A 14,037-nucleotide genomic window follows, 5' to 3' on the forward strand; every position below is an offset into this window, starting at 1 on the left:
TCGACATGGCGAGTATCGTTTCAAACCGCTATCAGTAATACCGCAATTTTGCATACATATAGCAGAGCAATTTTTTATGAAATAAAACCAATATCGTTGCTCCTCCTACTTCTTGTTACATTTTATTTCTCGTATCAACTTGCTACATCGTAATCATAGTAATTTTGTTTTAACAAGAAGTTAAAACATTTACGAATCAATCAAAATTGATAAAAAAAAAAAATTTATCCTGGCGACCAAAATTTTTCAGTAAAATTTATTGAAAATAAAAGCTAGCAAAGGTGTGAGGTTGTAAAAGGATCATAAAGCAATTAAAAAAAGAATTCGAGAGTTGCGGTAATAGAGGAATTTTTATGAGTACGTAGAAATATAACGTCAATCGACGTGAAATCCACAATCTCAATTAATCCGAGGTAATAACCGATAACCGATAACGGACAAAGCTACAATGAAGATACCCGGCCACGGTCCGATAACGAATTTTTCTATACTCTACTCTACAATTGTTAGCGACAGACAGTCTGTGAGTAGCGGCTAAGTGATAAACCTTCGTGAATCGTGGAGAATGCAGGCTATGTTATTAGTGTATCTACTAGTGCTTCTGACGATTCCATGTTTCGTCCACAGTAAGTATAAGAAGAGATGAAATTATACATATATGCATCTCGAGTTCAAAACTGATTTCATGAATAACAAAAAAGTGTAACGCATGTCCACGAATGTTTCTGATTATTACTGTTTGTTTTTGAAACCGGAGAGGTTTCAGGATGTGGGCAGCGAGCAATTTTGCATGGTGCATTAGTATGCATTATTGAATCGAAATACGCGCGGCGTGCGCTCGCAACAAGAGCGGAGTTGATAGAACATTAATCGCGCTCGGATAAAATTGCGACGGTTAATTAGTTTTTCATTAAGCTCGCCGATAATTATCGTGCGGATCGTGTACGCTCCGAAAAATAATTTTTACACTCGTGACGAATAATGCGGAGGATACCTAATATGTCACAATAACTCAGAGTCGCTATAATTTTCGCTCTTCTCGATAAATCCATTTTTTCATGTAATTTAGATTTTATCTCGCGACAGCATGATGTAATATATACCATCAACGATAATGACGATTATAATTTGTACATCAAGGCTCGCCAACTGATCTTCCTATTTCTTCTGAAATAAGTCTGCAGTCTATCGGATTACCTAGTCGCATAATTAATGGTACAAAGGCTGTTTTAAGGCAATTCCCCCATCAGGTAACATTTTTCGATAATTTTAATCTAACGTGTATCTAAGAAGATTGCTATCTTTAGGTATCTTTAATGCGCAGTTGGAATAAAAAACATTTTTGCGGTGGAAATTTGATTAGCGCCTCTCTAGTCTTAACTGCAGGTCATTGCGTGTACGGGTAAGCCAACTATTTTAATTAGATATCTTGATTATTATTGATAACAGACATCTTAAATGGAATTGTAGATCTTTAACTATTGCGTCTTTAATTTCTAGAAAATGTGTTTGCGATAAATTATTTAACATCTCATTATTTCACTAATCTGATGTATTTTAATCTATACGTTATCTACGTTATCTTGGAAAATGATTTTTTACATGAAATATCGATAAATTAATTAATTTATTTATGTCTATAATTAAACTAATTAAATTATTACTAAATATAAATAAATGGAGCTATTAATCACGTAGGTCTGGAAACGTTATACTACCATGGACAATTATTGTGGTTGGAGGAATACTTAAGCTGAACGAAACTTTGAAGCGGCAAGAAAAAGGCGTAGAAAATATCAGAATTCATCCAAAGTTCAATCTTGAAAATTTGTATAATGACGTTGCCGTTTTGAAAGTACAATGGTTTATCAATCAACCGTTATCGCATTTTCACGTGACTTTCAGAATAAGCGTAATTTATGTCTGTTGTAGCTATCGACACCCTTTACGTTTACTCCGGAAGTTCATAGTATACCCTTGTCAGGAAACCCACCGAAACCTAATACTATTTGCCAAGTAGCTGGTTGGGGTTACACGATAGTCGTGAGTATATAGCCAAATATACTTTGACTGCAGGAAAATTCATTTCAACTAAAGAACCACTAGAAAATGTTTGAAATGTTTCAGGAAGTCCCGATAGTATCTTCCGATTTGATGTACGTTGATCTACCTATTCGAAGCAAAAAAGAATGTCGCAAACTGCTCAAAAACATAACGGATCTACCACCGGGAATGATGTGCGCCGGTTATTTAGAGGGTGGAAGGGACGCTTGCCAAGTAACGTATTCCCTTAGTCAATTTATGTATATATATTTACGTATACGTACATTCATAACAATGTAATTTATAAATTGTCAATATTACGATTTTTCGAATTTTTCAGGGTGATTCTGGAGGTGGAATGGTCTGCAATGGTACTCTGACCGGTATCGTTTCCGGTGGCCAAGGATGTGCTGAGCCACTATTACCTGGAGTATATGCAGATGTTTTTCATTATTTGAATTGGATATTAAAAGACGCAGATGTAATAACTGTAGTGAGAAATAACACTAAAAATTGCGGAGCTTCAAGGATGATCATGATACTTTCCTGTCTTATTTGTATTGTTATCAATTACATCTAGACCTTGAAGATGAGATAAATAAAGAAATTCCCTCTGTTGACATGTTGATATGTATATTTGAAAATATTAAACAAAGGACAGATTTTATGAGTAATGTGATAATACTAGAGTTTATGAGCGTATTTATAATGCTGCAGTGTGGCAATATACAACTTTGATGAGTGAAATATCTTGTGAAACAGATAAAGATTAAAATTAATAAAATAAATACTCTTACGATTCAAATAATTGCATTTAGAGATTTAAACAAATATCGTATTATAATTTTTTTAATTACAGATTATTCTCCATTAATTATTTATTTCGATTGTTGATGAAGTTTGCATTTATTTTTACAATACTTATTTACATCTTAAAAAATTAATTTTAAACAATTATGCAGAAATATTTAAGATTTGCTGATTTATAATGTTAGGACTTAATCATAAAAAATCTTTTGTCAATTTACAATAATTTATTTCATCTTTTATTCTTTATTATTTTGACGGAGCTGTACACTTTGAAGTATATTTAAAAATTTCTGTCATACTTAAAGAGCAATACGATTGACTTCTGATAAGCCAACTATGAAATTGTCAATATCTCTGATAATAAAACAGAAATATTTAATCTTGCTGCATACATTTGTTAATCTTATCAGGAGAGATTATCTTACTTGCTCTATAAATATATACGTAGTGAATATATACGTTTAGTGAAGTAATAAAATTTAGCAAATAAATCTTATTATTTTAATTGGGACAATAAAAAATAGATAAAAAGAAAACATAATTTATTTTAAACGTCTCTTTAATACATATTTCCATTAAAATTTAATATCAATAATATTTTAATCTTTTTATGTCTGATTATTATATTGCAAAATTTATTTCCGTAAATCAATTATCCATAATGCAGCAAACATAGTAATTGTAGCGTTGATAACTAATAACATTATTAATTGTTTAATTGTTTAATGATCTCTAATGCAATTAACAAGTCTAATATTTCCTCTATTTGATTATGTATTTTTTGTATATACACGGAAATGTATGTATAAACAAGATATGTGTAAGCAATAAATCTTATCACTTATAAATTTTTGAACTTTTCATCTTTTCAACACACGAACTATAAAGAATATTTATCCATATTCATCTCTTTTACAGAACACACGTACATTCTATTAGATATGAAAAGATTAATGATTTTTCGTTGCTTTCTGCGCGAAAAGATGGGAAGAAAAAAAAAGAAAGAAAAGAAAGGCGGAGAAAGGATAAAGGGACAGACGATGTATCCACTTTGATCTCAAATAGCAAGCAGCAGACGCGCAAAAAGCTCATATTCCACTTAATACATGGCGAATGATACCTCGAGAAATGTATTAGCAGATTGCTCGCTGTCAAGATGGGGAAACGTCCACGGTGTATTCGCGAATCGCGCGACTCCTTTGTCGCATCTGCTGGTTTCGCTGCACCAGTATTAAATTCTGTGAGCGAGACCGGTGCCTTCAAAGAAATGTGAGGACTCTTGGCGACTCTTTTAGATTGGATATAAATTTCTCGCGCGTAATATTTGCTGCGTATGCGTATGGAGCGAATCATGGGAGGGATTATGGAAATTGAATTGTCTTCATCTAACTAAAAGAAAACGTCGATGTAATTATTCGACAAAATTGAATCGTCTCTTTTTAAAAAGTGTCTTTGAAAAAGTATTGGAATTAAAGATAAAAATCTATCTTCATAAAAATTCCATAACAAGTTAAGAATAATTTGTGCTGAATCTTTGAATGTTATGATCCATAGAAATTTCTATATGACAGATTATAGATATTTAAAAGTGGTAAGGTAAGTTAATTAAATAATATCAGTGGTCAATCATCTGATTGAATATTCTCCAATATTCTAAGTGATTAATATGATATAAAATAGAAAACTGTAAAAAATTGGAAAAATTGGAAAAAACGATTTTGCTGAAAGATCTAAAATTTTGTTGAATACAAATCTGAAAATAATTTTGGAAACAGATTACTAAAATATCAAAATTATTTAAAACTTTTTAATGAGCAAAATTTTTTGCATATTAATTTTTTAGTTTCATACATAATTATTATTCATACATAATTATTTTGATGATACAACCAAATTATTTTCAAATCTGTGTCCAGCAAAATTTTAGAGTTTTCAAAATTATTCTTTTTGTATTGTTCAAATTAGAATCGCATTTCAGAATGCAAAATAGCGCATCTTATTATCTCTTCATAGAACGAGATCTCGATGCATTTTAATGAGCGCATGACCATGTTCTCATACGAAAGTTTGACTTCTTCTGGCTCGCGCGATCGTAATCTTTCAAGACGAAAGATTACGCTTCCGTTTCCGAAAGTTAATTCACACGAAAACCCGACACGTTCTCTTTACAGGGATTTCAGGACCGCGTAGGCTCGCGATCGATGCCCGTGAAGTGATCGTGGGTGTACAGAGGAGAAATGGAAAACGAGATATAGGCAGAAGAAAGTAAAGTATAAAATCAGGAGACGGATGAGTCGCAAAGTGCGGGAGTGAAGGAGGATAACGGAGAGGAAAGAAGCCGTGAGTGAAAACTGCCGCGCGTTTCACCTGATAAACGTAACTTCTGATACGTGCGCCCCTCCGGCTTCGGTTTTTTTTTTAAGCCAAGGAGAACGTTTTTCACGACCTCTCCGATGCGGCTTTCAGTTTCGTTGCTCCCTCGACGGCAAATGGAAAGTGGGGAATGAATATGTTTGCGCGTCGACAGGGTCCATTCGCAACCTCAGTAATTTCGGGATCTAATAAGAATTCATTAAAGGATATATACAGAACCTAAACTCGCTCCCCCGCGCAGGGAAAGATTCGTCTTTCCTTCTCTCTTCGCCATCAGGGGCTTTAAATAAATTAAAAGTTTGCGTTTTCTACTCGCGGGGACGAGTAATTTCACCGCGCACCCAAACACGACAGCGAATTAAATTCGGAAGGTGGGGCTGCCGACGATAAAGTTCTCTCTAATTACTCGTAGAATCGAAGATGGGAGGGTAAATTCGGAAGAGGGAAAATGTGGACTATTCAAGAGACGGAGTCCCTCTTCTCAAGTGATTTAAAAGAAAGATGCGCTCATATTCGTTACTTCGACATCGAACTTCGCGAAGAAAAACGGAGGCGAAGGCGCGTGTTCATCTGACGGAGGCGTTTATTAATGATACGTTCGATGGATCCGTGGGTATCCTGTGGGCGAATTCATTATACTAATTGCACATCCGTTCTATATCCGGCTGCGCGTGGGCATTTTCGTTGGAAGTGCAATGGCAAAGTTCGTTCGATGAGAAAGATGCGTTCCTCATGAGACGTCTTTCTCATATAAAATCGATTTCTTATAGAATGGATCCTGTATTATTACATAACTCATCAGAATTACCTGGTTAGTACGCACTACTCGGTCAGATGTTTCTAAAATACTGTGTGAAGAGATTCACATTTACATAATTGAAACTTCAATGTCTCTTTTTTTAATATCAGTATCGTAAAATGAAATAACTTTGATCCAGGATAATTTTGATTCAAATTTAAACAAATACCTAGTCAATATGTCCAAAATTAAGACTTAAGACATCTTAAAACATTTTTAAAGAATGTTCTTAAGACTTCTTGTATTTTGACGCATGATAGGTATTATCAAAATTCGCACTAAAGTTATCCCATTTCAACGTAAGTGGATTAATCAAGATTGTTAGACGCCAATTGTTAGACGTAGACAATGCGGAAGGTTGCTTTCCTGATCAAGAATGATTTTACGACGCATTTGAAGCTGCGAAATGGTGGAAAGAGCGCCAACTTCGAGGAACGAATCTCGCTTAATGACTCCGTTACGCATTAACGGCCGCTTGGAAACTGCTTGAAGACACACGAGGAAGTCGTTTCCCGAGGATGTGACTGGAAATTCTAATATTATCTTCTTTTACAACGAAGTAAGCAATGGTTGAGTTTGCCATCTACGAGACACTATTGTGGTTTTAATTTTTACAATTATTTTCGCGTTGGAATTTCCCTTGTAATTTGGAAATAAGTTTTTAAATAAAAAAAAGTTCACTTCCAGCTGATTATATAAATATAAAATTGCAAGAAAACATTTATTTAAAAAATCATATTTAAATATCCTGCATTAAATTAATAAATAATAATGAGGCTCTGTATAAAACAATATAGATAAAAGAAGGGCACAGAGCCAATAATGTAGCAAAGAACTTTAATTTAAATCATAAAATTCATATAATAATTACAAAGGACAAAAGCATACGTTTCGACTCCGCTCGAGTTATTCTCAATGTTGCGGTAAACTTATTCAAATATCGCTATAAAACAAATATATAAGTCGAAATGTATGTTTTTGTTCTTTGTAATTATTATATGAATTTTATGATTTAAATTAAAGTTCTTTGCTACATTATTGGCCCTTCTTTTGCCTATATTCTGCATTAAGTAAGTTCTGTTTAAGGAAACGAAAAATAACGAAAACGTTCAATATCACGATTATATTAATTACGTCTATATCTTTCTCATTTGCAATCTGACTTTCACTTTTGGCATACCTTCATTATTCAAACGAGATAAATCCTCACTCACAGCAAAGTTACGCAGTTGATGTCGGTGACCGTCAACGGAGAAAGATGAAAGAAACACATTTAAACGCGTCTCGCCTGCGGTAGCATTCGCTCGTTTCTCCATATCCATGGTGAATGTCGACCGACTAATTAATTAAATGTAAACGCGACGAACTACGTTTTCTCTTTCTTACATCCGTTTCAGACAGTTCCATCCTTCCCTACGATTTTCCTCTCTGGTTTTGCCTCCATTCCGTTTTATCTGTCCTTCTTCTTGTCATTCCTCTCTCTATCATTCCTTTCTACGTAAGATCGTTCGTTTCAGTAGTAGAGTTCAGAAATTTCCCGAGTTGCTTATTTGCGTTTACCTAAGAGTCGCGTTTTCTTCGACGCGATGCAGACGACTAATTGGCTGCCTTTCCACGTTAAATGCGAGGTAACTGTTCCGCCTATCTCGCAAACAAACGACGTCATCTACGACTCACGTTTCGTCGCTCCAATTAACAGACTCTTGTGGCGTCTATTGCATTAAAAATTAACATTCCATTGTGCGGTAAAAGCTCGCAATATCATTGACGTAACAAATGGCTTATTAAATATACAGGGTGTTTTGCCAATCGCTTTTGTGTAGAATGGACTAAACTCGAAAAGTCCTCTATCATTTTGCAATTTTCGCAATAGTTAACAAGATTAATTACTAAAAATTGCCAAATATTGAATAATTTTTTACTCAAATACTATCAACTTTATAGAAGAAAAGCTGCAAGAAATAAAAATCATTTATTTTCTTCTCATAAAGTTCTAAGAATTTTTTCAGAATTTTTTAATACCGTATTTTCTCATGTTGATAAAAATAAGAAAATGCAGCACTAAAAAGTTCTGAAAAAATTCTTAGAGTTCTATGAGAAGAAAAGGAATAATTTTTGTCTCTTGCAGTTTTTTTATAAAGTTGATATTTGAGTAAAAAATTATTCAATATTTAGCAATTTTTAGTAATTAATATCTTGTTGACTTTTCGATTCAATTTAGTCTGCTCTATCTACAATACACAAAGCGATTGGCAAAAATTTTTGGGACATTCTGTATACACATTACACACAATTCTACTTATATAACAATAAAATAAAGTTAACTTGGTTAAAGTAAAGAATCACTCTTTTTTAAATACAAATAATACATACAGAGATTTTAATTCATTCGCATTATATGTAGATGTGTTCATTTCCAATTAATTCAACATGGTTTTATCTTCTTTCGTTCCATTTCTAAAAAGTTTGGTGTCTCTAAATCAGACGCAATTTCGAAGTGCTCGATCATGGATTTCTGCCGGTTTCTCACACGAAGAATAATGAAATGCCAACATTTCGAGCATCGGACAGTAATCCGCGTTTTAATAAAGGGATTATTCCATCTCGATTGTCCCGTTCCTGCGAGAACGGATTGTTCCGTCGTCCAAGTAACGTGCGATATCCCGACGCGGTTTAATAGTTCCGCCGCGGGAAGTTTCTCGCGCTTTACCGTTAATTTCTTGGCGGCGTTTATTGCGGAAGTTAATGCCTCTTACGAAATTCATATTACCGTATCGCGGAGTCTAAGCCGCTCGTTTTCTCCTTTTGCATCTCCGTTATCTTCCTCTGCCGTTGCTATGTAAAATGGTGATCGGACGACGAGGTCATTAAGAACTTTCCCGGTCGAAACTATGGAAAATGGATGAAACCTAGCTATCATTATTTTCCCCGATGTTTCTCGCTTTCCATGGGATCTGATAGCAGTGGAGAACGCGAGAGGGAGAACGCCGTAAAGGCAAAACGATTTTGTCACGCTGCTTTTTGCTTGATTGCAACGACAAATATAGCACATCGGCGAGCGACGACGTCGCTGGACAAATAAAAATTACTGTTCTCCATTGTGCAGTTAGACAATTTTTTTATCGAAGATTAATCGATGTTATTTGTATATTTTTTTATGTGTATATTTCTATCAATGTAAATTAATTTTAATCTCGGTTTAACTTACTGTTTATCTTGTTTTAGTCCTAAGAAAAAATAAAGAGTGAGTTAAACCGAAATTAAAGTTAATCGATATTGGTATAGAATGGACATGATACGTATATTCCATATTATTTCCTACAATGTGTATAGATAAACACAGTTTAAATCGTCGCGTGACTCGAATACTCACGAAAAAGTTTACTTTGATTGTTCGCGAGTCACCTCGGGCGATCCTTTCATTATCTGTTGCGGATGAAATTACACGCCTGAGTTGCGCAACTTTTTTACAATGCCACTATACATTAGACGGGTCAAACGCTGTGCAATCGTGAAGATACGATTTCTTCAGAAAATTAGGTTTGCGATCTTCCTGATATTCCGCACGAAATCCGATAACTGGTTTCGCAGCTTGCTTCTACCAACTTGGGTTCCCCATCTTTTACGTCTCCTCTCATTCTCCACTCTTCTCTGACCATCACGTCCTTTACCTTCACCGAACGTCGGGATGCAATTACTTAACGCAGCGAGTACGCCGCCCTTTTCTCGCCGATGAAAAATGCACGCGCGCCAGCGGTTGCGCCGCTTAAATCTTCGCCATTTGTCAGCTTGCCCTTGGCTACTGAACGTATCTTTCCGCCTCTCTGCATTTCCGAAAACAGAACGGAGAAATTTAACAAGGATTCTTTTTAGATATTTAAAGTGTTCTTATAAAATAATGTGAGGGAAACATCGCATTGATTTCTTCCTTTTCCGTTCTTTCTTTTTCCGTGCTTTTGACAATTTGCGACCGAATATTTTTCCTTTAGTGATTTATACTGTTAATATTGTATGACTTTTTTCTAATATTCCTTTATTTTATTGCTTATCTTTATATTCACACTGAAAAAAAATTCTGGTTGAAATTCTGGACGAATTAGAATTTTCTGATTAAATTTATTAGAATTCTAGTTGAGATAACCGAAATTCTATTTGATATTTTTGGTAAAATCTACTAGAATTCTTATTTTTATTTTTTATTCTACCAGAATAATTATATCGATCAGAATTCTAGTTATCTCAACTAAAATTCTAATAGATTTAACCAGAAAATTCTGATTCGCCCATTTTCCACCAGAATTACTATTTAATCCAAACAGATCATTTTTCTCAGTGGACGGAAAAAAATGTTTGGTTGAATTAACTGAAGTTCTAATCGAAAATGAACGATCCAGATTTCTGGTTAAGTCTACTAGATTTCTGGTTAAATCTACTAAATGTTAGAATTTTAATAGATTTAACCAGAAATCTTGTAAATTTAATTAGAGTTCTAAATCGTTCATTTTCTTAGAATTTCAGTTATAATTCAACTAAACATTTTTTTTCTGTGTTTTTATATTACTCTTGAAAACGAGATGCCAAAAATCGAGGACTCGTGAGTTTGTTATTCTCGAAGATTTCGTTTGGCGATCTTCTAGTTGCTCCACGCCAAGAATAAGAAACTGAACTTTGGGTAACGTGATTTCACTGCAAAATAGATGATCCTGTTAGGTACAGCTACAAACGAGTTTGGAGGGACGAGCACTTTTCCCCTTTGAACTTATCAGACACGCAAAAGAGAGTGTTCACGAATTTGCATTTTGTCACGATCGTGGGATCAAAAATGGACAAAAAAGCGTCGAAAAAGGGCAGCTACCTCATTGATATGTGAGAACTTTCTCTTTCTCGATAAAGGGAGAAACAAATTGAGTTATCTCTGATGAAATGTTATCGAAGTGGGAAAGCTTTCGACAAAAAAACTTCCTCAAAAAATCTACATGCATGTTAATGCGAGCACCTTGACGTTAAAATACGTATCTTGACATGATATAGATATTTTCGGACCCTCCATCCAGCGAATTTATCTTAGAAGATTACCGCAAACTCCACGACAAAATACATATTTTCATATATTACGCTTCCTCTCGTCGTAATATATTAGAATCTCATTCAAATTTCCCAGAGGACAGTTTCGAGTGTTTGTTTGCCGGGATGCGTCTGCGAAGTCGCGCAGCTCGAGCATATCCGTGCACAAAAAGAAGACTACTATTTTTCAAACTTTACTACTGCACACGGACGTGGCCATGCAAGGCCGTGTGAGCACGGGATATATAACGTCGTGGCATACAAACGGTTGTTATGTTCGTGCTGGCGCCGGTACGTCTCACGGATATCGTGACGAAGTGCTCACGGCGATTTTCGATTCCTCCTCCTTTCTCATGCGTCCATTGTATCCTCGTTTCTTCTTTTCAGTCGCTTCTTCGCACGATTACTTACTTCGCGTCGCGAAGCGCCGTCTACGAATCCCGAAATCCGCATAACACCGAGAGTTACGTACTTCTATTTATTTTAATATTTTCGTAATATGTATTGTATTTCCTCTGCCTGCAAACTGAACAATATTTTCTCTCGCAATGAATAAAATGGAAAAGCAATTATTTTATCGTAACGATATTTCATCAGTAAAACGTGTGACGCGACTGTTTGTTCTTCACTTGACTTGAATGAGTTTTAAAATTCCATTTAACTTGTTATCTCTTACAAATTTTATTACGTATATTATATATATATATTAATAAATATATGTATTAATATATATATTAATAAATTTAATTTTAAGTAATACAGAAATAATGAGAAAATGTTTATGCTAGTATATTATTTTCATACCGCTGAGGACGCGTAATTTTAGCTCGAACAATGAGAGCTTTTTAATATTTCAAGTTTTTGTATGAAAAATACATAAAGCGCGCAATCAATATCGCAAACGCGTCGGTATTGAAATAATGTTAGCGAGAACGGAATATTCAGCGAAAATAGATTACCGTCCAAACAGGAAAATGCAGAGGCTTTATAGTCACGCTAGTATGATCATGAAATTCAATTATCTACAATTGGCGCCATCGCGGGTCATCGAGCATGACAATTACTGCCGCGGTCGGTCCTTTAAATTTCCAGCTTTAGGGAACCGAAAAATGTTTGCGATACGCGTTCAACAATTGAAAGCGCACGTGTGGGATTTGAAATCAATTTACTGTATTCCCAGCGAACAATATTTACTCGGACTTTTCATCATCTCTTTCCGGCCGTTTACGAGCGACATTATTAGGACTAGTTTTACTCTGACTGATTGCATTCGTCGCGCCGCTTTGCTTCAAAAATGTGACTTTACATTCTTGATGTAAAATGTAAAGTCATATTTTCCAAAATACTAAAGCTAAAATGACGACAACGTAAATAGCAAGTTAGGATAAATTAAATTAATAGTATTTGACTTCAAAAATAAATGCAATACAAGTAAAATGCTTATTATGAGCTTTCGCGGTTATTAGTACGTAAATTATACATTAATAAAGCGATACGATAATTTATAAACAATTATTGCCGCGTGCACTTACTAAATAAATGTACTTACTAAATAAAGTTAACTGCAAATTTGACTCTGGATTTGTGTTGTGTTGTGTTTTGTGTGTGTGTGTGTGTGTGTGTGTGTGTGTGAGCCTCCTTTATTACAATAATTAGTGAGGTTAAATTCAAATTAAAGTTCCAGTTTATATACTCGACCTCCCTAATTATTGCAACTAAAGAAGACTCAAATCCAGAGTCGAAAGTCTGCAACGTTTACAGTTATTTATATTTATAACTTTAATAAATACATTCCAATTGTTTACATATTACGTCTTATCGTCTTATGAATGTATAATTTGCGCTCTAATAACTGTAGATCCCTAATGAAAATAAAAATCAGAGTGTAAGTTAAATGTAATAGGAGTTGAATGTAACAGAAGCGTAAACGAAACTTTTAGAAGGCGAAAATTGAAACATCAAAATGTGAAAAAAAGCGTAAATGCTTTTTTTACATTTTATTGTTCCAATTTTCGCCTTCTAAAAGTTTTGTTTACGCTTCTGTTACTCTCCCATTACATCCGATTTACGCTCCGATTTTTATTTTCATCAGGGATGCTTATATATAGATATTTTATTTGTACTGGATAAAAATGCACAAATTTTATACGAAATTTTTTATTAATAGATGAATGCAAGGTATTCTTCGGTGTTACGAGTAAGAAAATTGCAGGCGAGTCATTATCTGAGTGTCGAACAGGCTGCTCTAGCATCATCGAGTTACGAGGCAGAGGCTCATCGTTGCGGAATCGTGCTCCGCGCTCATTTTGCTTCGGTCGTGTACTTAACGGGAGCTCTTAAGCCGTTCATATTTCTCTTTAACGTCCGCGACATAAAGCTCGAGTAACAAGGAAATTTCGACGGGAGAGCGCCGCCCCGGGTGTTGCTCAAGGTGCAGTAACGAGAAGCGGTTAAAAATACGATTCTTTGTCCGCGAAGCCTCCGGAAAGGAGCGCGTGCGCTTTAAGACGGGATGCCGGGAATAAAAATAAATAAAAGAGACCGTGGGGAATTTCGTGTCCATTCCAAAATTGGAACTGAGGGAGCCCCTTGTCGTGCTCCAGAAAGCGCTCGGTAGGGCGAAACTTGTCGCTCTTGGAATGCGTCCAGTAGAGTGGAATTTGCGAGGCCGTTTCCAAATCGGCGCCGTTCGCAGCTTTAGAAAGAAAAAAACGAGAGCAAAAGAATAAAATCGATTATAATAATTTTGTAACAGTAAATAAAATAAATATTTTAAGGTTGTAGAAAATTGCAAAAGTTATTACTGTACAATGTGATTATTATGCAATGAGAATTACTTTTATATCTTGCAAATAATTATTCCTTTATCAACTGACATGTCATTGTTAAATTGATAAAAGTTAATTCAAATCGACATCGATGTTTTACATCGATGAAACGATTATCAC

The 14,037-nt window shown here is 34.8% G+C and overlaps 1 protein-coding gene across 1 annotated transcript; it reads left to right on the plus strand.

Annotated features, from left to right (window-relative positions):
- Positions 1-477: 477 nt before the first annotated feature.
- On the plus strand, positions 478-3,701 carry LOC105143794 (putative trypsin-6). The gene is made up of 7 exons (XM_011052291.2): positions 478-626; positions 1,141-1,250; positions 1,308-1,402; positions 1,699-1,855; positions 1,933-2,043; positions 2,128-2,277; positions 2,384-3,701. The coding sequence occupies exons 1-7, from the start codon at positions 566-568 to the stop codon at positions 2,621-2,623; spliced, it is 924 nt and encodes a 307-aa protein (XP_011050593.1). The 5' UTR covers positions 478-565; the 3' UTR covers positions 2,624-3,701.
- Positions 3,702-14,037: the final 10,336 nt, after the last annotated feature.

The sequence above is a fragment of the Acromyrmex echinatior genome, chromosome 5 (genome assembly GCF_024713525.1).
Source record: "Acromyrmex echinatior isolate Ae372 chromosome 5, ASM2471352v2, whole genome shotgun sequence".
NCBI classification, from domain to species: Eukaryota; Metazoa; Arthropoda; class Insecta; order Hymenoptera; family Formicidae; genus Acromyrmex; species Acromyrmex echinatior.

Bases quoted from the DNA above. Each gene is read 5' to 3' on its own strand.
- LOC105143794 (XM_011052291.2), top strand. From the start codon at position 566: ATGCAGGCTATGTTATTAGTGTATCTACTAGTGCTTCTGACGATTCCA. The intron at 1,251-1,307 runs GTAACATTTTTC...TGCTATCTTTAG, and splicing joins TAAGGCAATTCCCCCATCAG to GTATCTTTAATGCGCAGTTG. The intron at 2,278-2,383 runs GTAACGTATTCC...CGAATTTTTCAG, and splicing joins GTGGAAGGGACGCTTGCCAA to GGTGATTCTGGAGGTGGAAT.